The sequence below is a fragment of the Perognathus longimembris genome, chromosome 1, assembly GCF_023159225.1.
Source record: "Perognathus longimembris pacificus isolate PPM17 chromosome 1, ASM2315922v1, whole genome shotgun sequence".
In the NCBI taxonomy this organism is placed as follows: domain Eukaryota; kingdom Metazoa; phylum Chordata; class Mammalia; order Rodentia; family Heteromyidae; genus Perognathus; species Perognathus longimembris.
The window spans coordinates 69,376,156-69,402,291 of NC_063161.1; the positions used below are offsets into that span (position 1 = coordinate 69,376,156).

Below are 26,136 nucleotides of genomic sequence, written 5' to 3' on the forward strand. Positions count from 1 at the left end.
GGAACAGAGCATGTGAAATCAGCTCCCAGGCTTCCTGCCCACCACACGTGGGCTACGGGAGAGTACCCACAGTACCCGCATGTTGTAACATGCGACCACAGCACTGCTGCTATGCTGCTAGAGAGCCTGCCCTCTGCCCAGACATCCTCCAGGTGGCGCCCTGTGCTCGGGAGGAATGGGCTTCATGTGGGAGCTGCATCACGCTCAGTGACGTGGGGAGTGTGTTCCTCCATGCTTTTCAGTAGACCTTTTCAGAGCTAGCTGCCCTGGCATTCTTGTGAGGTGGGGACGATGCAGTGACACTAGAGGAGGAGGGTGCGGCTGGGAAAGGGCGGCGGGAGAGAGTCTGAGGGAGTCTGAGGACACAGAGCACAGTTTAGTTTTTATTTGCTGTTGTTTCTTCTACTTAGGGCCTCCATGCCTCTCCCCTGTAGTTACTTTTCTAATAGAGTCTCATGTTTTGGCCTGACCCAGACAATGATTTTTTTTGTTCATGGGGCTTGAACTCGGCCTGGGCACTGTCCTTAAGCTCTTCAAGGCTAACGCTCTTCTACTTGAGCCACAGGGCCACTTCCAGTTTTCTGATGGTTAATTGGACATAAGAGTCTCATGGACTTTCCTGCACAGGCTGGTTTTGAACAGTGATCCTCAGATCTCATCCTCCTGAGTAGCTAGGATTACAGGTGTGAGCCACCAACCCCAGCTCATGATCTTTAAGTATCACTTTGCTCAGCTTTTTATTGATGTGAAATCTTGCTTGCTTTTTGCTTGCAATGGGCTTGAACTGTGATTAGCTGGGATTACAGGCATGAGCCATTGCACCCGACCACAGTTGAGCTTCTTTGCAGTAATGATGGTAATTTAGGGTTCCTCATGGACACTGCCCCCATACGCACAGTGCACAACTAATCAGCAGAATGAACCCACCCTGCAAGTGTGCCCTGGGCACTGCTGGTCCTGCCATGTTCTGTGCTGGCACAGGATGTGGGCCTAGGAGGAGGGAAGGTGCCTGGGACTTGCTGCGTGTTTCTTTGCCACCTCTTGGAAATGAAAGTTTGAACCTGAATTGCAGGGTGGGTGGTGCCTAGGAGCACTGTGGGTGAGCTGAAAGCAGCCTCTTGGAACCCCCATGGGCAGCCACACCAGGCGGGGACTCGCAGGGACTGAGCATAGCCTGTGTCACCACTGTTTTCAGCCATGGCTTTTATTTTGCAGATTTTGACTTCAGTGTCCCAGGATCCATGAAGCTTCACAATCTCATTTCTAAGTTGAAAAAGTGGATAAAAATCTTGGAGGCGAAAACCAAGCAGCTGCCCAAGTTCTTCCTCATCGAGGAGAAGTGCCGCTTCCTCAGCAACTTCTCCGCGCAGACAGCCGAGGTGGAGATCCCGGGCGAGTTCCTCATGCCCAAGCCCACGCACTACTATATCAAGATTGCCCGGTGAGTGAGCGCGTGTGCCTGGCCGCCCGGCCCGCGGCAACTCAGGTACTTCTGATGGCAGAAGCTGCGCCCTCGCCGGCAAGGACAATGCCGGTAGCTGCATGTGCCAGAGCAACTGACTGCGGCTCCTAACTGCAGTCTCCCCGGGCTCGGCCAAGAAGTGGGCAAGAGGCTCACACTGGCTTCCCGCTTCCTCATGGCAGGTTCATGCCGCGGGTGGAGATTGTGCAGAAGCACAACACGGCGGCACGCCGGCTGTACATCCGTGGGCACAATGGCAAGATCTACCCGTACCTGGTGATGAACGATGCGTGCCTCACCGAGTCGCGGCGTGAGGAGCGTGTGCTGCAGCTGCTGCGCCTGCTCAACCCCTGCCTGGAGAAGCGGAAGGAGACCACCAAGAGACACCTGTTCTTCACAGGTGCACGGCTGCCCCTCTCCCACACCCTGAGACCCCGCTGGGCTGGGGGCGCAGGCACAATGCAGGCCACGCTGGCGCCGAGGTGTGGTGTGGAGCGCACTGCAAGGCCTTCCCGACTACTCCCATGCGGGATTTGTCATGAGTGGGGCAGAGTGGACGAACCCGCACCATCCCCTTTATTCTTGTTTTGGAGACAAGTGGGCCTGGAACTCTATTTTCCTGCCTCTGCCTCATGAGTGTGAGATCATGGGTGTTCGTTACCATGCCCAGCCTGGCTGTTCATGTTAACATCTCAGCATGGGTGGGGGAGGGGGGTGAGGCGTCTGCGGGCAGCCTGTGGCACTTGTGTGGCGTCCTCGGCCCTGTCCTAGCCTCGTGTCCCCACCATGGTGACACTTGGCGACGGCCCAGAGTCATCTTGGAAAGTACGGGTGGATGGTAGCCAGGGCGGCCAGCTAGCGGCCGTGGGGGTCACAGTTTGCTGTCTTCGGGTGCCCCGCTGGCGTGCTCCCTGCCTGCCTTTTCCCAGCCAAGAGGGCTGAAGAGGGCAGGGGAGGGTGTCGGTCAGTGGGCGTGGACGGGGCACGTGAGCTGTGACATCGGAGCCTAGGCCACAGGCAGGAACTGCAGAGCTGGAGCTGGGTGCCGAGGGCCACAGGGTGGGTGCTGTGGGTCCTCAGGAAGGGCCAAGGCCGTGAGCAGGCGTGTTGGGCAGAGACCTCATGAAGAATGGGCACTGGTGGCTGGCTGTGGGGCATGGCTGCAGGCAAGGCTGGGTCCGGGGCTGACCTGCGCCCCTCTGTGCCCCACCCCAGTGCCGCGGGTGGTGGCCGTGTCCCCGCAGATGCGCCTGGTGGAGGACAACCCCTCCTCGCTGTCCCTCGTGGAGATCTACAAGCAGCGCTGTGCCAAGAAAGGCATTGAGCACGACAACCCCATTTCCCGCTACTACGACAGGCTGGCCACGGTGCAGGCCCGTGGGACCCAGGCCAGCCACCAGGTTTGGGCCCAGGGCCCCCCATGGAACTTCTAGGGGGCTGGTGTGGCACCCTGGCGGCCTCGCATGTCCCCCCCAACCCCCCCCCCCCCATGGGCCTTTCAACCCTAAAAGTGGCAGACCCGGAAACACACGGCAGGAGCATGGTGCAAGAATGAGCTGCACCCCCTCTCCTGCACACCCCTGCCCTTAGCTTGAGGCCGTGTCATCGTGACCCCCCCACAAAAGGCTTGTGACACGAGTGGGACTGCCGTGCCTTGCAGGTCCTGCGGGACATCCTGAAGGAGGTGCAGGGCAACATGGTACCCCGCAGCATGCTGAAGGAGTGGGCGCTGCATGCACTGCCCAACGCCACCGACTACTGGACCTTCCGGAAGATGTTCACCATTCAGCTGGCGCTCATCGGCTTCGCGGAGTTTGTGCTGCACCTCAACCGCCTCAACCCCGAGATGCTGCAGATCGCACAGGTAGCACCATGCAGCTCCCCACCCTTGCACCTGCCCCAGCCCTGCTCGCGGGTCACTGAGGCTCCCCCCAACCCCACCCCACAGGACACAGGCAAGCTGAATGTCGCCTACTTCCGGTTCGACATCAATGATGCCACTGGGGACCTGGATGCCAACCGGCCCGTCCCGTTCCGCCTCACCCCCAATATCTCCGAGTTCCTCACCACCATCGGTGTGTCGGGCCCGCTCACTGCCTCCATGATCGCTGTGGCCCGCTGCTTCGCCCAGCCTAACTTCAAGGTGGGTCCCAGGGTCCTCCCTCTTGGGCTGCAGGTTCAAATACATGACCTGCCCCTGACAACGCGCCCTTGCCAGCCATGTGAGGTCTGCTCCGCATGGTGACTGCCCCGAGGGCTCAGGAGTCCTGTGCTGCCTTACCTCCAGGGCCGTGCCCCAGAGCTGCATTAAGGGGTGGCCAGGCCCGCAGCCAGGGCACTGGGACCTGGCAGGCAGGAAGTCACCAAGGCGGGGTGCTAGGAGGGTGGGTGGCAGCCTGGAATTCGATACCCCAGAGAAGCTGTTTTGAGAATGGGGGTCCTTGGTTTCTGCCTGTGACCCTGGGCAGCAGCTGGCATTAGAGAAGGCACCAGGAATGCTTACTTAGCAGCTCGGAAGTTGCCCAATGCCACTCTGCGCATTGCATGTGCTCTCAAGTTGTTTTTTCTGCTCGGTCATGAGGTCATGGGGGTGAACTCGGCCTGGGTGCTAGCTCTTTTGCTCAAGACTTGAGCTACAGGGCCATTTCCAGTTTTCAGGTGGTTAATCGGAGCTAAGAGTCTCACCAACTTTCCTGCCCGGGCCTCCGGAGTAGTGAGGATTACAGGCCTGAGTCTCTGGGGCCTGGCTGCTCTCATTTGTAATGGCTTGGAGAGGGCAATGCTGGGGCTGGGGTCAGCTGAGGGCTTTGTGCTTGTTAGGCAGGCACTCCACCACTTGAACCATACCCCTTACCCTTTTCTTATTTTGCTTTCATTGCTCTTTCCTTTCAAATAGGGCCTATGTTTTTTTTGGGGGGGGGGTTGTTTTGTTTTGTAGTGCTGGAGATCAAACCTGAGTCCCATACTACAACCCCAGTTTAGTGCAGGGTCAGTGGGCTGCTCACGGATGGCAGCTGGTGGTGGGAAGTTGTTGTTCAGGTAGCATGGCACTCAGGTCTGGGCCCTGCTGCTGCGCACGGTGATCTTCTGTGCCTGGGATAGTGGCTCTCGCACATTCACAAGGCCTCTGGTCAAGCCTGCAGGGCTCACTGGCCATCTGGCATGGTAGCTCTGTGGGAAGCTGAGGTTAAGATGGTGGTTCTAGGCCACCCAAGGCAGGGAAGCTCAGGAGATGGGCCAACTCATTCCTTCTGTGAGGTGAAGGCCGATACAGGCAGATGGAGATCCTGCCTCAGAAACAGCTGGAGGTGTGGTTGAGTGCTGAAGCACCTGCCCAGCTAGTGTGAGGCCGAGTTCAACGCCCCCTGGTTCTTACATGGAGGCCCTCAGTCCATTCCCGCCTGCCCAGTGCCCACCATCCCAGCTGGGCCCCAACGGATCACTGCGGCCCTGTGAGCTCTCCGAGCTGCTCTGGCTTCGTGGCCTCCACTGTTGCCAGCGCTTCCTGTCCCTCCTTCCTGTCCTGCCCCCACTCCCCCACGCGGGTCTGGGACCTCAGAGTCCTGGCCAAGGCTTGGTGCCCTGGGCGCTGCGTGGGCTTTCTGAAATCCCAGGCCGGAAGGTAGGGACGCCCCGCTCCGTGTCACCCCATGTGTGTGTGTGTGATGTCCTGACATCTCCCACCCGGCCCGTGCAGGTAGACGGCATTCTGAAGACCGTGCTCCGTGACGAGGTGATTGCGTGGCACAAGAAAACGCAGGAGGACACGTCCTCGCCGCTGTCGGCCGCAGGGCAGCCCGAGAACATGGACGGCCAGCAGCTGGTGTCGCTTGTGCAGAAGGCCGTCACCGCCATCGTCACGCGCCTGCACAACCTGGCACAGTTTGAGGGCGGTGAGAGCAAGGTGAATACGCTGGTGGCTGCGGCCAACAGCCTGGACAACCTGTGCCGCATGGACCCCGCCTGGCACCCGTGGCTGTGACCCGCGCTCGCCAGCTGCCAATGCGGGGCGCCCCGCCCCGGTCGATCCACGCGGACGGCCTCCCCCAGCCCGGCCCGCGCGTGGCTTTTTGAAAACCCGGGTTCTCGGCCTAGCCTAGGGCTCTATTTACGGTGCTCCCTGCAGGGCCGGGCCTCTGACACACGAGCCCATTTGCCCCCGCAGGTGAGGCGGGGGTGGGTGTGGCCCAGGGACTGCAGCACACGGCCGGCCGTGCGCTGAGCACCGCCCCCTACGTACGCCCCGCCTCCCTTACGTGCGCATGCCCGCCCGCCCTCTGAGTCGGGCAGGGGAGGGGACGTGCGCTGCGCGGCCGCCCATGCCCCAAGACCTCGCGATCAGTGTGCCCGGACCGATTCCCCTCCCAACCGAAGCGGAGCCGGGGAGCTTGCCCCGCTCCGCCCGCCTTTTATAACCGGCTGTGAGCGCTCTGTCTGAATTTGCACAGTGTGATTTTTTTAGAATAAATATTTTATAAAAGGGTTTGTGTGGCTGCTGTTGCCTGGCCTCCACCTCGCGCCGCTCCGATGCCTCTTCCCCAACAAGTGGGTCTGTGGGGAGACCTGAACCCAGGTCACGAGGGCCAAGGAACCCTGGCCAGCAAATGGCCGCGCCCCAGGAGGACTTCCAGTGCTTGGGAGTCCCCCGTGTGGCATGGCGGGGCCCGAGGCTGGGCGCCACAGATCCCACCGGCACACCTTCCGCTCGGGATACGGATACGGGCTGGCCGAGCACCTGGCCAAGGCTTGAGTGCCGCCACGCACCCACACCCAAGAAAACTCCAGGTTCTGAGACAGGAAAGGCCCGAGGTGACATGCAGGGCCGAGCCGCCAGTGCCACACCGCCCCGGCCTCGCCGCCAGTGGGTCACCTGGGCGGGGGGTGGCCGCGGCCCGCTGGCAGAGCCCCAGCGGATCCCGGGCCCCACACCAAGACAACAGACGCCACGCACGGATCGTGAGTTTATTGCATGTGTAACAAAATGGACCTGGCCGCCCGGCCCGCAGCGCCGTGGGGCCGCAGGCACAGCGCCGGCGCTGCGTGGATGCTCCGAGCTCTGTGCTGGCCGCGCGTGGCCGCGGCCGGGGGCTAGCAGCAGTACTCCCAACACGACGTTACAAAATAAATTAAAAATACATTATAAAGTGGTTGAGAAACAAAAATAAACCGATTTTTAAAATCCATACTATGTTTCAGGAAGGCCACGGCGGCCGCGTGGCCGGCTGCGTGGGGCCGGAACCGCCTTGGGGCAGAGTCTCAGGTGGGCGCCGCAGTCCCCCGCATCCCTGAGTGCGGCCGCGCCCTGAAGCTCACGGGCAGGGAAGCGCCGGTGGGTGATGGATGAGGCTGCCGAGGCCTGTGCCACAGGCTGGGACGCAGTCGCGCGGGATGGGACTTGGCGGGTGGGGTCAGTGACACGCGAGGCCGGAGGCCAGGCCTTGCTGAAGGCGCAGGGGCGGCGTGAGCCCGGCTCCCTCGTGGTGGCTGTGAACGGGATGAGCCCCAGGGGGCAAGGCAGAAACGCGAGTGGGGTGAGGCTGGAAGGCCACTCCGGCCTGGACAGTCGGTGCTGCCCGCGCTCACTCCGTGGGCACCGGTGGCTGCCGGGCTGGGCAGGGCTGTGTGCGGGAGCCCAGCCGCGGGCAGCAGCGCCGGCTATTACCCTGTGCTGCCCCGTGCTACGCGTGGGTGCCGGCGCTCCGGCCCGCGCTGTCCCACGTGGCCGTTTGCAAGCGGGTGGATGGGGCACAGCGCAGGGACCTTGCGGGCCGGCCGGGGCCTCCAGCTGCCGTCCCCGCGTGGGTTGGGCTGGCGGCCCGCCTGCTTGCCGTGCCACGAGGCCGGGGTGAAACCTGGCTGCGCTTTATTGGGTGGCGGTGGAGGGCGCCCCGCGGTGTCCCTGTCCTCCCGCCCGGGGCTGGGGTGCCGGCCTCTCGGCTGGCTGCGCAGAGGCCTCTGATCGGTGGTGGGGCGAGCGCCGTCCTCACTCCACGGCAAAGCCGCACGTCTCCTCCACAGCCGTCAGCAGCTTCTCGTAGAGCTTCTCGAACGACTCATACGGTGGGATGTCGATGCGGTTGAAGCTGCAGGACAGGGCAGGCAGGGTCGCGGCACGCACGGTCAGCCACGGACCTGCCCCACGGGCCTCCAGGGCCAGATGGCCGGACTCACGTCGGGGACTAGGCCCCGCGCTGGCTGGTATGGCTGGGATTCAATCTCAGGCCAGGCCAGGCTGGGCCGTGTAGCGCCACCCTGCCCCACCCCCACGCGCCAGGCCACGCGGCTCCCCGACACGCACATCGTGTCGTCCGGTCTCGTGCACGCTCACGAGCACGCGTGTCTGGAGGCCGCCGTTTCCTAGGTGAGAAACATGACCAGGAATCCCGGCCTCAGAGACTGCCATGACCTCCCAGGGTTCGAACTCGGGCCTCCGGCTTCAGCAACTTGATTTTGAGTTATTTTTGCGACTTTTCAATAGGTGAGGGATGTCTGTCATAGTGAAGTTTCCAGAAGGAAAGCTGATGCCCAACACAGCTACCCAAAGAGCAAAATGCGCTGCGCTGATGGGCAGCGGGGGCGGAGGCCGCAGGGAGGGGACCAGGCCCGTCCGCAGGCTGGGACGCCTGTCAGGCGCATCCTCGGGGCTGAGGGGGGAAATTGGGCAGGCTTGTCCCCAGGGCTGAGGGGGGCGGGGCAAGCGCGTCCCTGTCCCTGGGGCTGGCTCACGGCCGCGCACTCACCAGGTGTGGGCCTTGGGCAGGTTGTCGGTGTTGGCGTCGATGAGGTGGATGGTGAAGAGCCGGGGCCCTGCCGCGCCTGTAGAGCCTTACAACACAGCGGGGTAGTTAATGCGCTCAGGGGTGCCGGCCCGCCCGCACCCGCCCTGTTGGGAGCACGGGTGGACCTGCACAAGAGGCCAACTGCCCACAGCCTTCCCCCTCCCCTCCCCCCCGCCAGCGTCGGGGCTGCACGCTTGGCCTGGGCTCGCTCACATGCAACCGTCCGTCTCCCTGAAAAAGCCACAAGAGATGGCGCCTCCCGTGGAGGGAGGGGCCACGCACAGGTGGGGGGGGCAGGGGCCACAGGGCTTTTCAAGGTCAGCCCCAAGCCGCCCACCCCACGCCCTCCTCCCTGCCAGTCACAAGGCCCCGCCTCCCCTTCAGTCACCTTGCAGAGCCTTGAAGCCTTGCAGGGGGACCCGCGTGGAGCCCGTCACGAACTGCAGGAGCCGGGCCCTCCGCTCCTCGTCGAAGGTCTCCACCGCCTGCCAGAACCAGCGGACCACGCTGCTGTCGGCTGCGCAGTGCTTCAGCCGTGTGTTGGACTTCCAGTCGTTCACGTCGATAGTGTCCAGCCCACCTATTATCAGCTGCGAGGGGGGCGGCGTCACCCCACGCCACCCGGCCAGAGCGGCCTCCCCACCCCTGCCAGCCCTCGCTTCATCTCCAAGGCCCGGCTGGCGAGCGGGCAGCAGGGACCTGCGCCTCCCTGCCCCGCCCTGCCCTCCTCCCCACTCTCCTCCCCCTCTGTGCTCCCAGCGCTGCCCTCCTCCCTGCCCCGCCCTGCCCGCACCGGGCTGTGCGCGCACCTCTAGCTCCTTCTGGTCAAAGGGCTTCAGGAGGTGTTGCGGGATGAGCTCATTGAAGCCCTTGTGCAGCGCCAGGAACTGCGCCTCGATGCCTCTCATGAACCTCCAGTTCACGTACAGCCTGCAGCCAAACCAGCGCATCAGAGCCACGCTGCCTGCCCGGAGTCAGGCCTGGCCAGCGAGTGCACAAGCACTGGGCGTGGGGCGCTTACCGCACGTACTCCTTCTTGTTGTCCTCTGTGACCGGCACGTTCCTGCCGTTGGGCTTCAGCTCGTGCTGGAGGATGCGCCCGAAGGCGTTGTGCTCCACGCAGAATGTGTGGTCCAGCACTGGCGTGATATCATTCTCCCTGTACATGGGAGTGATGTGAGGGCGGCCAAGGGTGTGGGAAAAGGGAGGGTGTGGGGGGTAGAGGGGACAGACCCTCGTGGGGAGGCAAGGCCTGCTTTCCGGGCTGCTGTTCAAAACAAGTATGTGTGGGCCTCAACATGCGCACATGGGAACACAGGCATGACACAGCCTGGATGGCATGCAGGACACAAGCCAGCATGGAATTGTGACAGTTGTGGTTGTAAAGCACTGTTCTCACACCTGACCCCAGGCAGGCAGGTGTGCATATGCACACGGACACACACACACACACACACACACACACAGTTGCATGCAGGGCCAGGGACTCACAGGATCCACACCAGGCTCTTGTGCAGCTCCGGGTCCACAGACTCGAGGTCAGACAGCTGGATGGGCTTGCCCAGCAGCTGCTTGTAGAAGGGCACTGTGAAGCCACCGTTGATGTGGTGCCCATGGAACACCGCCAGCCCCATGATCCGCCCCACGAAGTGGAAATAAGACAGGTGGTCCTAGGGGTTCCGTGAGCCTCGTCAGAGCACAGCCAGAGGGAGAAAGGGGTTGTCCCCGGGCTCCCCACTTTCTGAGGGTCCCCCTCAGGGCCAGGCAGCCCAAGGCCTCTCAACAGCCCATCTAGAGCAATCTTCCATGGAGAGCAGCAGGGCATGGTGCTTTTGCTTTGGGGGGGGCGGGTCTTGCTGTAGCCCCCACCTTATAAATCTCTTGCCTGAGGGATTATAGGCGTGCCCAATCCTGCCCAGCTTAGACATTTACACACAGGGAAACTGGTCTTCAGAATTGGGCCTCTACTGTGTCCAGCAGGGACCTTGCTCTTCCCCAGGGCAGCCCCTCCTTCCTCTGCCACCCAGTCCTTGGGCAGTGGTGTGCCAACACACCATGAAAGCAGGTAGACAAGCCATTGGGAAACTAGAGCTGGGCTGGGTTTGAATAAAGGGGTTTCACATTTCTGTGTTCAGGTTTGAATGCAAATCATCTCAGAAAATTGCTAAGAATGTTATAAGGCACCAGGGCTCGCGTAGCGAGGGTGCTGGCAATCACTGGGTGAGGACAGGGCCCCTGAGGTCGGGCGGGCAGCACACACCGGGTTGATGGCGGAATCGGGGTTGATCTGCAGCATGTAGATGTTGTCTGTGGAGTACTGGAAGAGGCCGTAGTAGGGGTTCAGCATTTCATGGCATAGCAAGTACAGCCACTCCCTGAAAGAGCAGCATAGTGACCCTGTAGTCCAGGCCCCACCAGCAGGAAGCCAGCCACTACTCAAGGCACACGCGCAATGTGTGCAGCCTGGCAGGCACCATGCGCTTCACACAAGCCAACTCTGTCCCTCAGTCGGGCAGATCTGCTGCGGATGACACACAACAGTGGATCGTGACAAATCACGGGAAAAGAAACTGCACTCCACAGTGCTCAAGGCATAGGGGGCAGTCCAGGGCCCAGGGGAGTGGGGGGGGGCGCTCCCCTATACCTCCTCAGTCCAGTCCAGTCCAGGGAAAGCACGGGGCCCTATCTGAGAAATAACTAAGGCACAAAGGCCTGGAGTATGGTTCAAGGTGTAGAGCACCTGCCCAGCAGTGTGAGCTGCTGAATGAAAAGGGGGGAGCAGGGCCAAAAATCCCTGCAGCACTAGGAGACAAGTGGAGTGTGCCCCCTAGAAAGTAGGGTGAGAGGAGATGAAAGAAATACAACAGCAACGTTTAACCAGCAAGAAGTCAGGAGTGGAGCTTTGCTCAAGTGGTAGAACATCAGCCATAAGAAAAAAGGCCAAGCAAGAGCATGAGGCTCTGAGTTCAAGTCCTAGTATCAACAGGTGCATGTGTTCAGTGGGTACGTGTGTCACTTACACATGCACACGTCTTAAGGGTGAAAAGGGGAAGTAACTTCTGGAGGATATTTGAGCTGATGAGAGAGACCAGGCCTGATTGAGACAGAAGAAGAAGAGGGTCAGAGGCATAGCTCAGAGGGGGGACACTTGCTTAGTTCAAAACCCCGTCCTGCAAATGGAAAGAACAAAACCCCTGGACAAAACAAAACTGGTTCAACAAAATAAATTATTACTGTTATAATAAAGGCTGAGATGGCAGACTTGAGTTACAGGGAAGAATGCTAACCAACACTGATGACAAGAAAGTGGTGTTTTAGATGACAGGATTTTATTTTATTTTATTGTCAGTCCTGGAGCTTGAACTCAGGGCCTGAGCACTGTCCCTGGCCTCTTTTTGTTCAAGGCTAGCACTCTACCACTTGAGTCACAGCGCCACTTCTGGCCTTTTCTGTTTATTCGGTGCTGAGGAATCGAACCCACGGACTTCATACATGTAAGGCAAGCACTCTACCACTAAGCCATATTTCCAGCCCTTAGATGACAGGGTTTTAAGAGGCAGAAGGGAGAATGGAGAACAGGAGGAGAAAAACACCCATTTCCCAAGCAGAGCACTGGATGCCCCATTCGCCAGCTGTCAGCTGTGTGTGTGCTGTCCCTAGACTTGAACTCAAGACCAAGGTGCTGTTCCTGAGCTTGCTTAAAGCTGGCATTGTACTACTTGAGCTACAGGTCTACTTCTGGCTTTTTGGTAGTTCATTGGAGTTTTAGGGGTGAGCCTCTTGCCCCTGGATGGTGTTATTTTATTCTATAAAATAGTGTAAAATCCTTTCCTTGAATTATATTGACCAAACCTTCACCACTGCACAAAAGTCCTTCAGCACAACACAACTAGCTACCAGCTACTGCCAGCCCCTCGGCCCCCCTCGCTCATGGTGAGATGGGAGCAGGAGAGTTGAGGGGGTGATGTCCAGGACCTCCCACGCCCGGGGCTGCTGCGTGCGTGGACATGACCCAGAGAAAGCCAGGGCAAATGTGGGCCTATGGCAGACAGGCCTCTCACCTGGCCACGCCACCGTAGTCCAAGCCCTCCTCCCCGCGGAACTTCACCATAAGCCGCTTCTTCAGGTCTTTGGGCCGCATCTTCATGATCTGCCGGTAAGACTCCTGCAATGCGAGCCAAACTTCAGAGACACACATGCGCACACTCACAAACCACTGCGCCCCGACGTGGGGCTGGGTGTGTGAAATAAAACTTCCATGCTGGTGTGCATCTGTCCTGTCCCTGATCTCAGGAACCTTCCCTCCCCTCCCACGGCATCCAGGGTGGGGCGGGGCGGCTCACCCACGGGCAGCCCTGCTGGGACCCAGGACCAGGAGGCGGGGAACCCCCGGCACGCCCTAGGTTCTCCGGGCCTCCCGCCACACACCTCGAATATCTCCTCGCGGGAGACCTCAATGCGGCAGTGTCCGGCCTGGGGCTGCTGCAGCGACAGCTCGTGGCGCAGCGCCTTCAGCTTCTGCACCAGGTCGCGCTCGTAGCGCTGTGCTGGCAGCTCCTCCTCCTCCAGGGAGCCCTCGCTGGGCAACGGCGGCGGCTGGCTGGGCTCCTTCAGCTGGCACTGGTGGCTGCGGGGGAGCAGCCCGTCACGCTCGGCGCCATGCAGGGCCGCACAGCTGCCTCCCCAGGGGGCACTGCAACCCGGCCGCCCGCCCCAAGGGCCGCTGGACGCCAGTGGCCGCAGCACCGTACAGGAGCCACAGCAGGCCCAGGCTCTTCTAGAAGGTGCTGCATAGCCAGGGAGGAGGACCCGCTTCTGCAAGTGAGCAAGAAGGCGGCAGCCAGGACACACATGCCGGCTGGCCTTAGGAGGCAATGCCCCCAGGTGGCGCATGCTCACTGTGTGACCGGCGCCTCGTGGTGGGGGCAACTTGCTCGCGGGATAGCTCCCCATGACCGCAGGAGCACGCGTGCGTGCGGGGCTGGGGGCGGATGTGGGGGTGGGTCACTCACTCCAGCGGGAACGGGTGCGCGGTGCCTCACCTCATGATGTGGTGCAGCCGGGGGTCTGTAAACTGAGTCGTGCGGTTATTATGATCTACAAAGTATATTCTCCCCGACACAGTGCTCCGGACTTCCCAGCCTGGCGGCAGCGGTCCAAGCTCATCACAGTTCACACTGTTAAGGTCTCTGCCAACATCAGAGGGCACACGCTGACCACCGAAAGCCGAGCGGTGTGCCCCAAGCCCCGGCACCAGACCCTGGGCTTCACTACCAGGCGCGGGCCTGACACCACCTCACGGCCGCCCAAGCCAGGCAGCACCCCAACAGAGGCCTGGTCAGGCAGAGCCGGCCCGCCCTGCTCTGCAGGTGGAGGGGAGGCAGCTCACAGAGCTTGTCCTGGCTCCACCCGGCTCCACCGGCGGCCCCGGGGCCCACGGTCGAACTGGAGCAGAGCTACACCAGGCGCTGCCATGAGTACCCCAAAATATCCGCACACAGACCGCCAGTCACCCCCAGACCTGGAAACCAAACGGGAGCTCACTGTCACGTGAGCAAGTTCCAAGCAATAATGCTCATTTGAGCATTACTCAGCAGGTAGCAATGCTATTCGGAGGAAGACAAGGACAGAGGGAAAACAGGTAGAGAGACTTCACTGGAGGACCTGGAATGGAAAAGCTTCATCTCCCCAGAGTCGCTGGGGTGCTGCAGTGGGAGCCGGGGCTACGCGTGGGAGCGGGGTGGGGGAGCTGTGTGGGGGAAGGAGGCCCCTGCAGGAGGGCAGGTAGGGACTGCGTGGGATGCGGCCACTGGTCTACCTTGGTATTCTGGGGTCGTGCCACGTGCTGACTCCAGTCTGCGTGTGTAAGAAGTACACTTGGCCCTGAACCGTTGTTCTCTGTTCTGCAGGAGGGTGGGGGAAGGGAGACAAGGTCAGTGGTGCAGGTTGTTTTCCTCTTCCTGGTATGAGGGGAGGAGATCTCCAGGTGTCTTCACCACATGCTCAGAGTGTTTGCCCCAGGGGGTGGCGCTGGCCCTCCTCCACCTCCACCAGCTCCCCAGAAAATGGTGGCCTTATGTGGCACAGGTCACCACAGGCCTCAGAGCTGCCCGCCCTCTGGCTCCTCTGTGGCCTAACGTGGTGTTCCTCACTGAGAGCTTGTGGCACCTGCTGGCAACCACCCACTCCCAGCTTCGGGTCTTCCCATGGACCCCAGTGCAGGGCAGGTGCCATGTCTCACCGTAGCCTTCTGGCAGATCTGGTGACTGGTGGCCGTGCGGTCGGTTCTGGGGTGTCTGCAGTGACCCGCGCACCTCGGGATTCCGCAGCCGCTGCATCTGCAGTCTCTGATCTTGACTCGGGGATTCCGCAAACCTGCAGTTCCCGCCGCCCGCCGCCGCTCCAGTGCCATCCGTGTACGGGGCCGGCTCCTCCATGAGGCCGCTCAGCGGCCTTCCAGGCCCCAAGTCTTCATACACGGTTCTGGAACATACGGTGCAGTGGGCATGGGAACCTGTGGGCACATCCTAGAACACTCAGACCCCCCACACGCCAGCATGCACACTCAAGTCTTCTTCAACTGTTGGGTGTTCAAGTGCTTTAATGAAAGAAAAAGATAGAGAGGCAGGTGGCCAGAGCGCAGCCAGGGGCCACCTAGGGAAAGACCAACAGCATTGCCCAACTTTCTGAAACAGACCAGGAGGCCCACTATTTGAGGCTAGCCTGGGCAAAAAATGAGGGCGACTCCATCTCCAACAGTCAGGCAAAATGGTGCACATCTGTAATCTAAGCAGGAGGCATGGGTGCGGGGATGAAAATCCAAAGCCAGCCTGGGAAAACAGGAGGATCTCATCTAAAAAATAACTGAAGCAAAAAGGAGCTGAGTGTGAATGTAGCTCAAGTGTAAGAGCACCTGTCTAGCAAATGTAAGGCCCTGGGTGCGACCCAACACTGGAGAAAAGCACCAAACCTGGCCTGGCATGGTGGCTCACACCTGCCACTCAGGAGATGGAGATCTGAGGATCAAGGCTCAAAGCCAGCCTCGGGAATGAAAGTTCATGACACTCATCTCCAGTTAACCACAAAAAGCTTTAAGTGGAGCTTTGACTCAAGTGGCAGAGCTCTAGCCTTGAGCAAAAAAATTCAGGGATAGACTCCAGGCCCTGAGTTCAGGCCCCAAGACTGGCACCCCCCCTCCCACAAAACAACAACAACAACAACAACATAAAAACAACACTATCAACCTTGCACTATGAAGAGGTTTGTAAAATATTTCATTTTTCTTGATTTAAAATTAAACCCAGGGCTGGGAATGTGGCTTAGGGGTAAAGTGCTTGCCTTGCATGCATGAAGCCCTGGGTTCGATTCATCTGCACCACATAAACAGAAAAGGCCAGAAGTGGCTGTGGCTCAAGAGGTAGAGTGCTAGCCTTGAGCAAAAAAGAAGCCAGGGACAGTGCCCAGGCCCTGAGTTCAAGCCTCAGAACTGGCAAAAAAAAAAAAAAAAAAAAAGTACTCCACTACTTCACTCTATAATGGAATTCCAGGCTACAGAACAGGCCACAATGACGCTAAGGACTTTTTAAACATAAATCTTTGCTCCCTTAGCAATTTTGAAGACTTTCATGGGCTTTTTTTAAATCTCTTATTAAGCAATTGCTTAAGAAAAAACTTCTCTGATACTGAAATTGTTCAAATACATACAGAAATTGAGAGACTAGAGCAATGAGTCTTCCTGGCCCCTGATACCAGTTATAGCCATGTTGGGGCAGTGCAGCACCCGACCCCACTGTGCCCAGAAGAGCCCACACTCTCTCTTCTATGCCAATGGCAGTGGGTTCCACTCTGAAAGGAGATTGTCAGGTCCTCGTCTGTGTTCAAACTTGTCCAGGCATCTCTGACATGCCGATCTCAAGCCCATGCCTGGCATGTGGTGCAGGTCTTGTTTCTCCTTACTGATCTAGGTCCTCTGTCTCTCCTTTGGACTCTCCATCTTCTCGTAGGGCACTGAAGACATTGGGCTGTCTGCCCTACTCAGTAGCTAGAGTGGCATAAATGCCAGGCCATCTGTCTTTGGGGACGTTGATAGCAATCACGAAGGATGGCAAAACTGAGAGTGCCTAATTCATGTCTTAGCCCCGCCCCTCAATGGATTTTAAATATTCTTACTGATGCTCAAACTCCACTGGAGGTGGAGAAAGACAGGATCTCACTGTGCTGTCCAGGCTGGCCCCAAACATGTGACCCTACTACCTCAGCCTCTAGTGTACTAGGATTACAGGCATGTACCACATATCTGGCTAAACTGTCACAGCTCTGGCTGGAGAGGCCTAAGTCGGATCCTTTAAGTACATAGGCTGGAGCAATTTTCTCCGGAAGCCTGTGAATGCACACCATGACACAAGGTGGGACACAAAATGGGACACTCATGTCCCATAGGCCATGAGCCTAAGGAGCAGAGAACACCTAAGGAGCTGGGGTCAGCGCCGTAAGCCATGGTCATACGTACCCTTCATTTTCTAGCAATCCCCTGCAGTCCACCACCGACCCTCCGGTGCCTATTCGGTCTCGCGTCTGTAAACTGACTAAAAGAGAACGTGAGGGTGCGCATTAGCATTCAGGGCTGTGACAGCTCTTGCTTCTGTGCAGAATCACACAAAAGACACACATCCACGCATGCTCCCCGGTCTTCCCACTGCTGCGCAATACCACCACTTGGAGAAGCCCTGAAAAGGTGCCACATTTCTCATGCTCTCCAGAAAGCAGCACAAGGCTGTACTGAGTTTCTTCAAGGCGCCGATGCCTTAAGAAGCTGTGCCCAAGTTTCATAAGGTCATACAGCACTTGCGTGTCCAGAAGTCAAGATCAGACTAATGTTTATGCTCTGATGAGCAGAGACATTCATAAAGTTGGTCCTTGTACACCCCCCCCCCCACACCCCTCCACAAGGAAGAGTGAGGCTCAGATGGAAGAAAGTAGGGCCCTCTTTATTATCATCACTTTCAGGATGGGTTCACACCATGCCTTTGCTTCTGGCCAGTGACAGCATTAACCTGGAGCTGCCATGGGACGTTTCCTCCAGTGCCCTGCATTCCCCTCCAACCCTGACGGGGTCAGCAATGGCATGATGGGGCAGCCCTATCCTAAGAATCCCTTTAGCCAACACTGTAACCCTGACTCACACAGGGCTGAGACTTCGTTACAGATGGTCTTGTCTGTACATGATGCAGGTGCCCAAGGAACCTGCCCCACTCCAGCACAGGGGCCACTGTGCTTACCACCGCCCATTCGCCTGAGCCCCTCTGCAGTGGAATCTTATGAACTCCCCCTGCTCAAAGGATAAAGCACACTGGAGAAGAGAAGGCTGGAGAGTGAGTCAGGTTCTGTGAGAGCAGCCTTCATACAGATGAGAAGATTCTTACCCACTATTTGGCCACGGACTGCATCAGAATCCGAGGGATTTAGTTTGCACAGATCCAAACGCTGGTCTGCAAACAAACAATGCAAAATGTAACCCAAGGGGAGGGCTCTGGGGGGGAGGCAGGGATTCGGCAATCAGCATTCAGATCCAAGACAAAACAAAAGGAGAACTACAAAGCCAGGCGCCAATCTGATTAACTAGTAAAAAGCTGGAAGTGGTGCTATGGCTCAAGTAGTACAGTACCAGCCTTGAATGAAAAAGCTAAGGGACAGCTAGCTTCCAGGTTCTGAGTTCAAGCCCAAGCACCAACACTAAAGAAAGAGAGAGAATAAAAGAGCGAGAGCGCACTAGGGAGATGCCTGCACACTGTGCAGCTGTGCTGAGAGGGAGGGGCAGCGCTGCTTCTTACAGCCAGTGTCTTTCAATCTGCTGATGGCGTTGGAAAGCAGCCTCACACAGCCCAGGAAGCCTGCTCCCTGCTTCTTGTGAATCTTCTTGTGGTTCCACACGCTGATGGTTATAGAATCCGTTTTCCCAACGTATCTGCACAAAACATGCAAATCATGTCAAACTCACAACTCCGAGTTAGAACTATCTCCTTGAAGTCCATCCCGCGACTTAAGAAGTGGTGCAAAATAATGCTGGCTGTGTGTCTCCCAAGGAACGTGGGGTCAAGAGACACAGCCCTGGCACTCCAGTCACTTGGGAAAGGCCGAGGTTGAGGTTTACTACATTCTAGAACTTGCACATGGCAGTGACATCCATGCTGCTGCCCCTGATCAAGTTGCAACAAGAGACTCCTTAGAAATGCATAGCTCCGTCTCAAGCACACCAACCCACATGCAGCTACTCAGGAAACTGGCAGGACAAGAAATGGCAGCCACGTTCCAAGCCATTTCTGGGCCTTCCATGTCACTGAAAGGAAATCTCAGAATACAATCAATAGCCCCACCGTGTTATTTGACAAAACTTTGTCAGCCTGCCTATGAAAGTAAGGTGGCCTATGAAGTATGGTCTTCAAAGTACAATCCACTCTTTTTGACAGAATATACAGTATTGTTTGGTTGTTGCTGAACTTAGGTATGTTTGACTAGGCAAAACTGTGTTTCACCTATAGAAAGTACTTCTGTACTGAAAGAACATTAAGAAAACAATCAGGAGGTAGAGATGGGAGGAGGATGGTTGGAGGACAGCTCAGGCAAGTTCACAAGACCCTATCTGGAAAACAAGCTGAGTGGGGCAGTGCTTACCTGTAATCCTAGCTTAGTGCTAGAGATAGAGTTAGGAGGCTCACAGTTCAAAACTGGCCTGGGTAGAAGAACAAGACCCTATGTGGGGGAGGGGCGGGATTAAAATAAAAAGGGATAGGGTCTGTGGCTCAAATGGTAGAACACTTGCCTGGTAAACTGGAGGCCAGGAATTCAAACACCACTACCACAAACACATACATACACACACACACACACACACACACACACACACACACACACACAATCAACCTAAATACATGTCATTATAATGTAGTTTTATAAAAACTACAATAAAGTTTGTGATTTCACTGAAAAAACAGCATGTCAGAGACATGAATTTCAGCCCTTCTTTCTGCCAAATGGCTAGGGGAAGGAAGTTTGAGTTCAGTTAAGTTAGGAAGAAAAATCCCAAAATAAATAAGTAAAGGAGGTGGATGGGGAAGAAGGGGGATGGAGATGGGGAATCAGAAAGAGAAATGGAGGCATGAATACAATCAATCAAAGCACATTATGTGCATGTATGGGAATGTCATGACACATGCCAACAGAAACATCTATGAGAATGTCAAAGGCAAAAATTTCCAAGTACACAAACAGTAAGATCAAGCAATATGTATTCACTTGTCCATACATATTTTTCTTCTAGACTGGGGATTGACCCCAGGGCCTCTTAGGCAAATGCTTGACCACTGAACTACATCCTCAGCCTTGTGTGTGTGTATGTGTGTGCACATACAAATATGCTTGTGCTAGTACTATGGGGCTTGTACTCAGGGCCTGGGCACTGTCCTAAGCTTTCTTTTTTCCTGCCAGTCCTGGGGCTTGAACTCAGGGCCTGGGCACTGTCCTTGAGCTTCTTTTACTCAAGGCTAGTACTTTACCACTTGAGCCACAATGCTACTTCCAGCTTTTTCTGTTTATGTGGTACTGAGGACTTGAACAGAGAGCTTCATGAATGCTAGGCAAACACTCTGCCGCTAAGCCACATTCCTGCCCCGAGCTTTTTCATTCAAGGCTAACATTACCATTTGAGCCACAGCTCCACTTTTGGGTTTTGCTGGTTAACTGGAGATAAGAGCCTCATGGGCTTTCCTACCCAGGCTGACTTCAAACCACAATCCTCAGATCTCAGTCTCCTGAGTAGCTGGGATTACAGGTGTGACATTGGCACTGGGCCTGGCTCTTGTTAAAATTTTAAGTTATGCACACTGGCTTCAGACTTTCAATTTTCCCATCTCTGCTTCCTGAGCAGCTAGGATTACAGGCTGGGTCCCCCCAAGCCAAGCTTGCCATCTGCTTTGTTTTCAATAAAAGTTTGTAATCCATCACTTTTCTTTCTTTGTAAAATGCTTCTCCTTCAACACTCCACACCCGCTTCCAGCTCCCCCCAAATAGTTGGCAGGATGTTCAACTCACAGGTCGTAGTGCTGGCTCCACTTTGGGTCCAATGTGTTTTTCACAGTGTCGGTCGAGTGGCACTGCCCAGAGCCATCCACGACAATCTTAGCGAAGGGGTCAGGGAGTCCTGAAGGAGAGAGGATGGAGATGCCTGGTGAGACCAGGGGACTAGTGGTCCAGGTTGGAGATCATGTGGCAGAAAAGTAAAGCAAGGGAGGTGCATAGTTCAGCTTTCTAGGGGACACCTGTAGGCTTCACTCTTACAGTAAAGGCAACTATAAAAATAGGCTTCATCCATCTCTTGATGAGCTTACTAACAGTAGCAGGGCCAATTACATGGAGAAAAAGTGTGTGTGTGCCCTCAAGTCACTGCTCCTAGAAACCCTACTCAGTGCTGATCGATCTGGCCTATGGAAGCAGACCTGAACCGAGTCCTAACTCCCTGAGTTCTTACACACAGGCAGAGCAGGAATCCCGCAAACAGGTGGCCGAGTGGGAGCTTCCCAGACACTTGCCTGGAGTGGGAATAATCCTGACAAAGCCAGGAGCTCTGGGGGGATCAACTAGTGTGAAGGACTGAGCTGCTGGCCCTGACTTCATGTGGTTAAACGCAGGTGAAGTTCTTACCTTAAAGAGTGATATTTTCCTTTAGAAAAATATTCTCTACTTGTTTTTACAGTTCCTTTAATTACAGTACTTTGAAAATGAGATTCTGTTTGTAAAACTAGATTTATGGTTTTAGTCAAAGCAGATGTTTTAGAGAAAAATGTGTCCTGTGAGTTTGCATGCAGAGGCTCTAGCAGCAGAAGCAGTGACCCAGGGAAGTGGGTGTGGCTGAAGGCCCATGGGGGTGGGCCTGTAGGAGAGGGGTGGCTGGTTGGGGAGGAAAGGCAGGTCTGAGGAGTGAAGAATTAACTCTAGGGAGTCCTGGTGTGGTCCAAGTCAGCTGGAAGATGGAGACTTTTAGGAGACTCAATGGAGTTTTTAAGATTTCGGAAATTAAAAAAAAAATGTTTACTTACTGAAAAAGTCTTTCTTTGCAAGGTTCTTGGCACACAATACTAAAAACAAACAAAAAATACTAGGGTTAACATTTATAGACAAGATTTTCACCACAGCTATGGGGGGAAAGGATTGCAACAATTCTCTGCCAATGATTTCTCTTCTAAATTTAGTATCCCAAGAACAAAAAGTCAGTTCTGATCTAAAATGTGGTTTCTCAAACAGGACCAACTACTGCAAATATAAAATGCTTTAGTTTAAATCTTAACACACAGAGATGGATTTATCAATATGTCCTTTGACTACATAGGAGCACATGAAAAACAAATACCTACAACCTGTACAAAGTATTTCTTTTTATTGCAACTGCTAACAAGAGCATTTTGGTGTTTTAGTGAGTAATCATTTTTGTGTGTTATTACAAATAGAATTATTAGCTAGATGCTAGTGGTTCATGTCTATAATCCTAGCTATTTAGGAGGCTGAGATCTGAAGATCACAGTTCAAAGCCAGCCTAAGGAGAAAGCCCAGGATACTCTTATCTCCAATTACCTATCAAAATCCAGAAGTGGGGCTGTGTCTCAAGTGGTAGAATGCCAACCAAGCAATGAGTGTGAGGCTCTAAGTTCCAGTCACAGTACTGACAACCAAAAAATATGTTGGAGGAGTTTTCTTAATTTTACCTTCAGACTGTCCATTGATGGTCTACAAAGACCTCAGTTTTTATATATACATCTTGTACCTTATAAGCTTAAATTCAACTTATTAGCTCTAATACTTCTTTTCTGGATGCCTTTATTTTCTACATATAAGATGGCATTATCTGGGCTGGGAATATGGCCTAGTGGTAGAGTGCTTGCCTCGTATACATGAAGCCCTGGGTTCTATTCCTCAGCACCACATAGATAGAAAAAGCTGGAAGTGGTGCTGTGGCTCTAGTGGTAGAGTGCTAGCCTTGAGCAAAAAGAAGCCAGGGACAGTGCTCAGGCCCTGAGTTCAAGCCCCAGGACTGGCATTAAAAAAAGAAGAAGAAGATAGATACCTTTGATTTGTTCAAGCAACATGGAAAGTCTGATCTCAGAATGAGAGATACTGGCCAACTGCCTTCGGGAAAAGGTTCTGCTATTCAGTCTTTGAATCAGTTGAATCTCATGCCAGTTGGGAAAGTTTTCATTATTGCCAGTTGACAGATTTTTTTATTGTTTTGTTTTTAGTTGCTTCTCTAAGGACTGCTAGTCTTGTACACGCCTTTGTTTCCTTTTATTTATTTTTACTAGCTTGTATAGAGGGAAGTTTCACTGCTGATCCCCACACAGGTTTACGGCATGTTCAATCAATCTCACTGTCGGCTGCTGTCCCTTTTCCCCTTGTGCATGCCTATTCCTTTCATTATACTGGAGGATCATTTTGAGTAAGCGTCAGAAAAGATGACTTCATGAACCCGAGAGAGGAATTCTGACCTCTTTACAATACTGAGTGTTCTCCTACTTAAATGTGGCACATCGATGAAATCCGTCTTTAAGGCCATTATGTGAAGTTTTCAAGCATTTCAAGTCTTGTATGTCCTAGCATCCACCTCCCAATCCCAGGTGCTCCTCTACCTCCTGCTCACCCCCAATGTGCCCACCCCTCAGCCCCCTACACCCAAGTTCCCAGAGCCAGTCACAAAGGTCAGTCAAAACAAGAGTTACCCCTCCCTGTGAAATTCTACAGTACCTCCCATTGGTAAGCTCTAGCTCTGGATGGGGGGGCACTCTGACCCCCACATACTTCCCTTCACCAGCAGTGGCCCTCTGGGAAGCCAGAGCTTCTAAACAGGATACTTCTGTGTCCTATCTCAAAAATCTCCATCTTTGTTCAATTTCCAGGGCAGCAGTGTGTTTCTCCACACCCACTCCAGAGGGTCTGCTTCCATCAGGAAATGGAGGCGGTCTTAACCACGGCAATGCAAAGCAAATGTTGCCTCAACTTTGTAGAAAAGGTTATTTAGGGTCATCCTGAATTTAAAAGCATGTGATTTCTCCTATTGAAATAATTTTATGATCTTGAAAAAGAACGCCCTTGTTCTCACTGGGAGCTAATCCATCCCGTGGTATAAATCCGTTATGTAGCTCTGCCACAGGATGAGTTCTGCGTCAGTGGATGCCAAGTGGGGCCACACTGAAGGACAGAAGGCTGGCTTACTTTTCAGGGCAGCCCTGGCATGGTTACTGTGCCCCAACTCTCAAGTGCCCCTTGAACTTGGCCAGTCACATCCTGCAGTTTCTGGTTTCCTAACCACATTCCACGGTTAGGACACATGGCACAGCACCCTCCACCGCAGCGCCCTCCACTCCCCCCACCCCCCCACAGGAGGCGCATGCAAAGGCGACGGCCTGCTCCAGCTGAAGAGGTGCTCATGTGCCAACACTGCCTCACCACTTCTGCCCTCTGAGCCTACAACTCTGGGCTGTACATGTGCCACAGAATATTTTGTGTTTAGAGACAGGGCCTCATTACAAAGGTAAGGATGCCCTGGAACTCAATCCTCTTTCATCAGCCTCTTTTTTTTTTTTTTTCCTATGCTGGTGGACTTGAATATAGTCCCTGAGTGCTGTCCCTGAGCCTTTTATTTATTTTTTTGCCAGTCCTGAGCACTGTCTCTGGCTCCTTTTTGCTCCAGGCCAGCATTCTACCACTTAAGCCATAGCACCACTTCTAGCTTTTTCTATATATGTGGTGCTGAGGAATCAAACCCACGGCTTCATGTATGCGAGGTAAGCACTCTACCACTAGGCCATATTCCCATCCCACTGAGCTGCTTTTTATTCAAGGCTAAGCTAGTGCTCTACCACTTGAGCCATAGCTCTACTTTTGACTGTTTTTGAGTAGGGTTTTTGTTTGTTTGTTTTTTGAGATAAGAGTCTCATGAACTTGTAAGGTCCATCCCTGGAAGGCTCCATGTAGATGCCCCCACCTCATTAAGTCTTCACCCAGTTACCTGGGTACCCAGCAGACCTGGAGGCAGTTACCTCCCCTTTCCCTGAGGTCATATCCTAATCCACCTGGCCACACCCCATGCCCTAGATAAGGCAGGGCTGGGAGGGGGTCGCCCCTTCTCTCCGGCCATGGATCATCTCCGCCACAGGCCAGCAGTTCAGTAATAAACTTTTCTCTCCTGCCTGAATACCACATGGTGTTCTCCTTTACCTACTTTACCTACTTTACCTACTTTACCTACTTTAAAAACCTAACAGAACTTTTTTCCCCAGGCTGACTTTGAACCATGATCCTCAGATCTCAGCCTCCTGAATAGCAAGGATCACAGGCATGAGCCACTGGCACCCGCCTCTTTTTCTTTTATCTAGGTATCAGTTCTTGTAAATGTTTCGTTTGTCCTTCCCTCTGTCTGATACTCCATCTACTCATGACAGCACCCTCCCTAACCAAAATCCACAGGTGCTTTCCTCTTCCTCCTCCTCTTCTTTTCTGAGATAGCATTTCCCTCTTTTGGTCTCAAACTCCTGGACTCAGCAAAGCCTGCTTCTGGGACTATAAACACAGTGGCACTGTGTCATGTTGGATCTTCTTATTATTTAAGGAAAAAAACACATCTTATTTCCATTTCCTGAAATGTTATTGTTGTTTTAGGAAACAATCTCCCTACGTAGCCTAGGCTGGCCTTGAGATCCTCCTGCCTCAGCTGCCCAAGTGCTGGGATGACAAGTGTGCACAACCATGTCCAATCACAAATTTGTCTTTTGAAATGCCATTTCCATGTTCTAAGGCTCAAACGCTAATGACTGTATTCTATTTTACTACACTGTGTAGGTCTCTTTTTCCACTGGTTACTTTAGAGACTGGATGTTGCAATTACATGCCTAGAATTCCTTCTGATTGTGCTTCCTGACTCACTGGGATGACAGGCATGCAGACAGCCACTGACTGAGATGGGACATCACGAACTTTCCCAGAATCTAGGATTATAGGCTTGAGCCACCATACGCAGCTGCGATCGAACAACAGGCACACACCTCCATGCTCAGCTTTTTTATTGGTTGGGATAGGGTCTTGCTAATGTGTTTCCTGGGCTGGCTGGAACCACCATGATCCTGATCTCAGCTTCTCAAGTGGCCAGGACACCAGGGATCCGTCTCTCAGGCCTATTTTCCTTTCATATGGTTATCAGTTCCAACAATTCACCCTTAGACATCCTCTACCTCACAGGGCTTGAAAAGCTCTTGGTAATTTTACAACCCAGAAGTATCAGAAGTCTGTGAGGAGAGCCCAGTGCAGCTGCACCCTTGACAATGCTGCCCAGACAATGCGGTGAGCCACAGGCCTGCCGGCCTGCCATCCACACCAGCATCAGCAACTAACGCTCATCACTGCTGACTAGGCAGTGCGCTGTACAGGCTGATCACATTGCTGTTGCATTCTTCTCACTGGCCAGAAAACCAAGGCTGGATGCATCCATCACTGTCAGTTAGAAAAGAAATGCAAAACCGGGTGACAGTGGCTCATGTCAGTAATGCTAGCTACTCAGGAGGGAGACTGAGATCTAAGGATCATGGTTTGAAGCCAGCCCAGGCAGGAAAGTCCATGAAACTCTTATTTCCAATTAACCTTAAAAAGCCAAAGCAGAAATGTGGTTCAATGGGTAGAACACCAGCCTGGAGCACAAAAGCTCAGGGACAGCACCCAGGCCCTGAGTCCAAGCCCCACAATAGGTACACACACACACACACACACACACACACACACACACACACACACACAAGAGATGGGGGGGAAGGAGAGGGATGCATTGATTTTAACAGAATTTCTCAAAGGAATTTCTCATGG

General features: G+C 54.8%; 2 protein-coding genes across 13 annotated transcripts in view; one reads left to right on the forward strand and one right to left on the reverse strand.

The window, feature by feature from the left end:
- LOC125366930 (transformation/transcription domain associated protein) overlaps window positions 1-5,945 on the forward strand; it is a 105,236-nt gene extending 99,291 nt beyond the window's left edge. For 6 of the 11 annotated variants that reach the window (XM_048367628.1, XM_048367636.1, XM_048367650.1 and 3 more), the window contains exons 65-71: window positions 1,216-1,441; window positions 1,645-1,862; window positions 2,678-2,862; window positions 3,123-3,326; window positions 3,411-3,605; window positions 5,160-5,455; window positions 5,517-5,945. In XM_048367628.1, the coding sequence (XP_048223585.1) occupies window positions 1,216-1,441; window positions 1,645-1,862; window positions 2,678-2,862; window positions 3,123-3,326; window positions 3,411-3,605; window positions 5,160-5,444 (1,313 nt within the window). In that variant the 3' untranslated portion in view covers window positions 5,445-5,455; window positions 5,517-5,945. Of the gene's footprint in view, window positions 1-1,215; window positions 1,442-1,644; window positions 1,863-2,677; window positions 2,863-3,122; window positions 3,327-3,410; window positions 3,610-5,159; window positions 5,456-5,516 lie in introns of all 11 variants that reach the window. The other 5 variants (XM_048367626.1, XM_048367648.1, XM_048367631.1 and 2 more) reach the window with 1 other exon arrangement.
- Window positions 5,946-6,416: 471 nt separating this feature from the next.
- Window positions 6,417-26,136, reverse strand: part of Smurf1 (SMAD specific E3 ubiquitin protein ligase 1) — a 73,951-nt gene continuing 54,231 nt past the window's right edge. The window contains exons 2-18 of one of the 2 annotated variants that reach the window (XM_048367665.1): window positions 21,333-21,371; window positions 20,329-20,437; window positions 18,072-18,205; window positions 17,664-17,729; window positions 16,751-16,826; window positions 14,483-14,724; window positions 14,060-14,144; window positions 13,284-13,430; window positions 12,670-12,868; window positions 12,303-12,406; window positions 10,502-10,616; window positions 9,733-9,911; window positions 9,263-9,400; window positions 9,051-9,171; window positions 8,630-8,831; window positions 8,203-8,278; window positions 6,417-7,545 (exon numbers count right to left, since the gene is read on the reverse strand). In XM_048367665.1, the coding sequence (XP_048223622.1) occupies window positions 7,446-7,545; window positions 8,203-8,278; window positions 8,630-8,831; window positions 9,051-9,171; window positions 9,263-9,400; window positions 9,733-9,911; window positions 10,502-10,616; window positions 12,303-12,406; window positions 12,670-12,868; window positions 13,284-13,430; window positions 14,060-14,144; window positions 14,483-14,724; window positions 16,751-16,826; window positions 17,664-17,729; window positions 18,072-18,205; window positions 20,329-20,437; window positions 21,333-21,371 (2,132 nt within the window). In that variant the 3' untranslated portion in view covers window positions 6,417-7,445. Of the gene's footprint in view, window positions 7,546-8,202; window positions 8,288-8,629; window positions 8,832-9,050; window positions 9,172-9,262; window positions 9,401-9,732; window positions 9,912-10,501; window positions 10,617-12,302; window positions 12,407-12,669; window positions 12,869-13,283; window positions 13,431-14,059; window positions 14,145-14,482; window positions 14,725-16,750; window positions 16,827-17,663; window positions 17,730-18,071; window positions 18,206-20,328; window positions 20,438-21,332; window positions 21,372-26,136 lie in introns of both variants that reach the window. The other variant, XM_048367660.1, reaches the window with a different exon arrangement.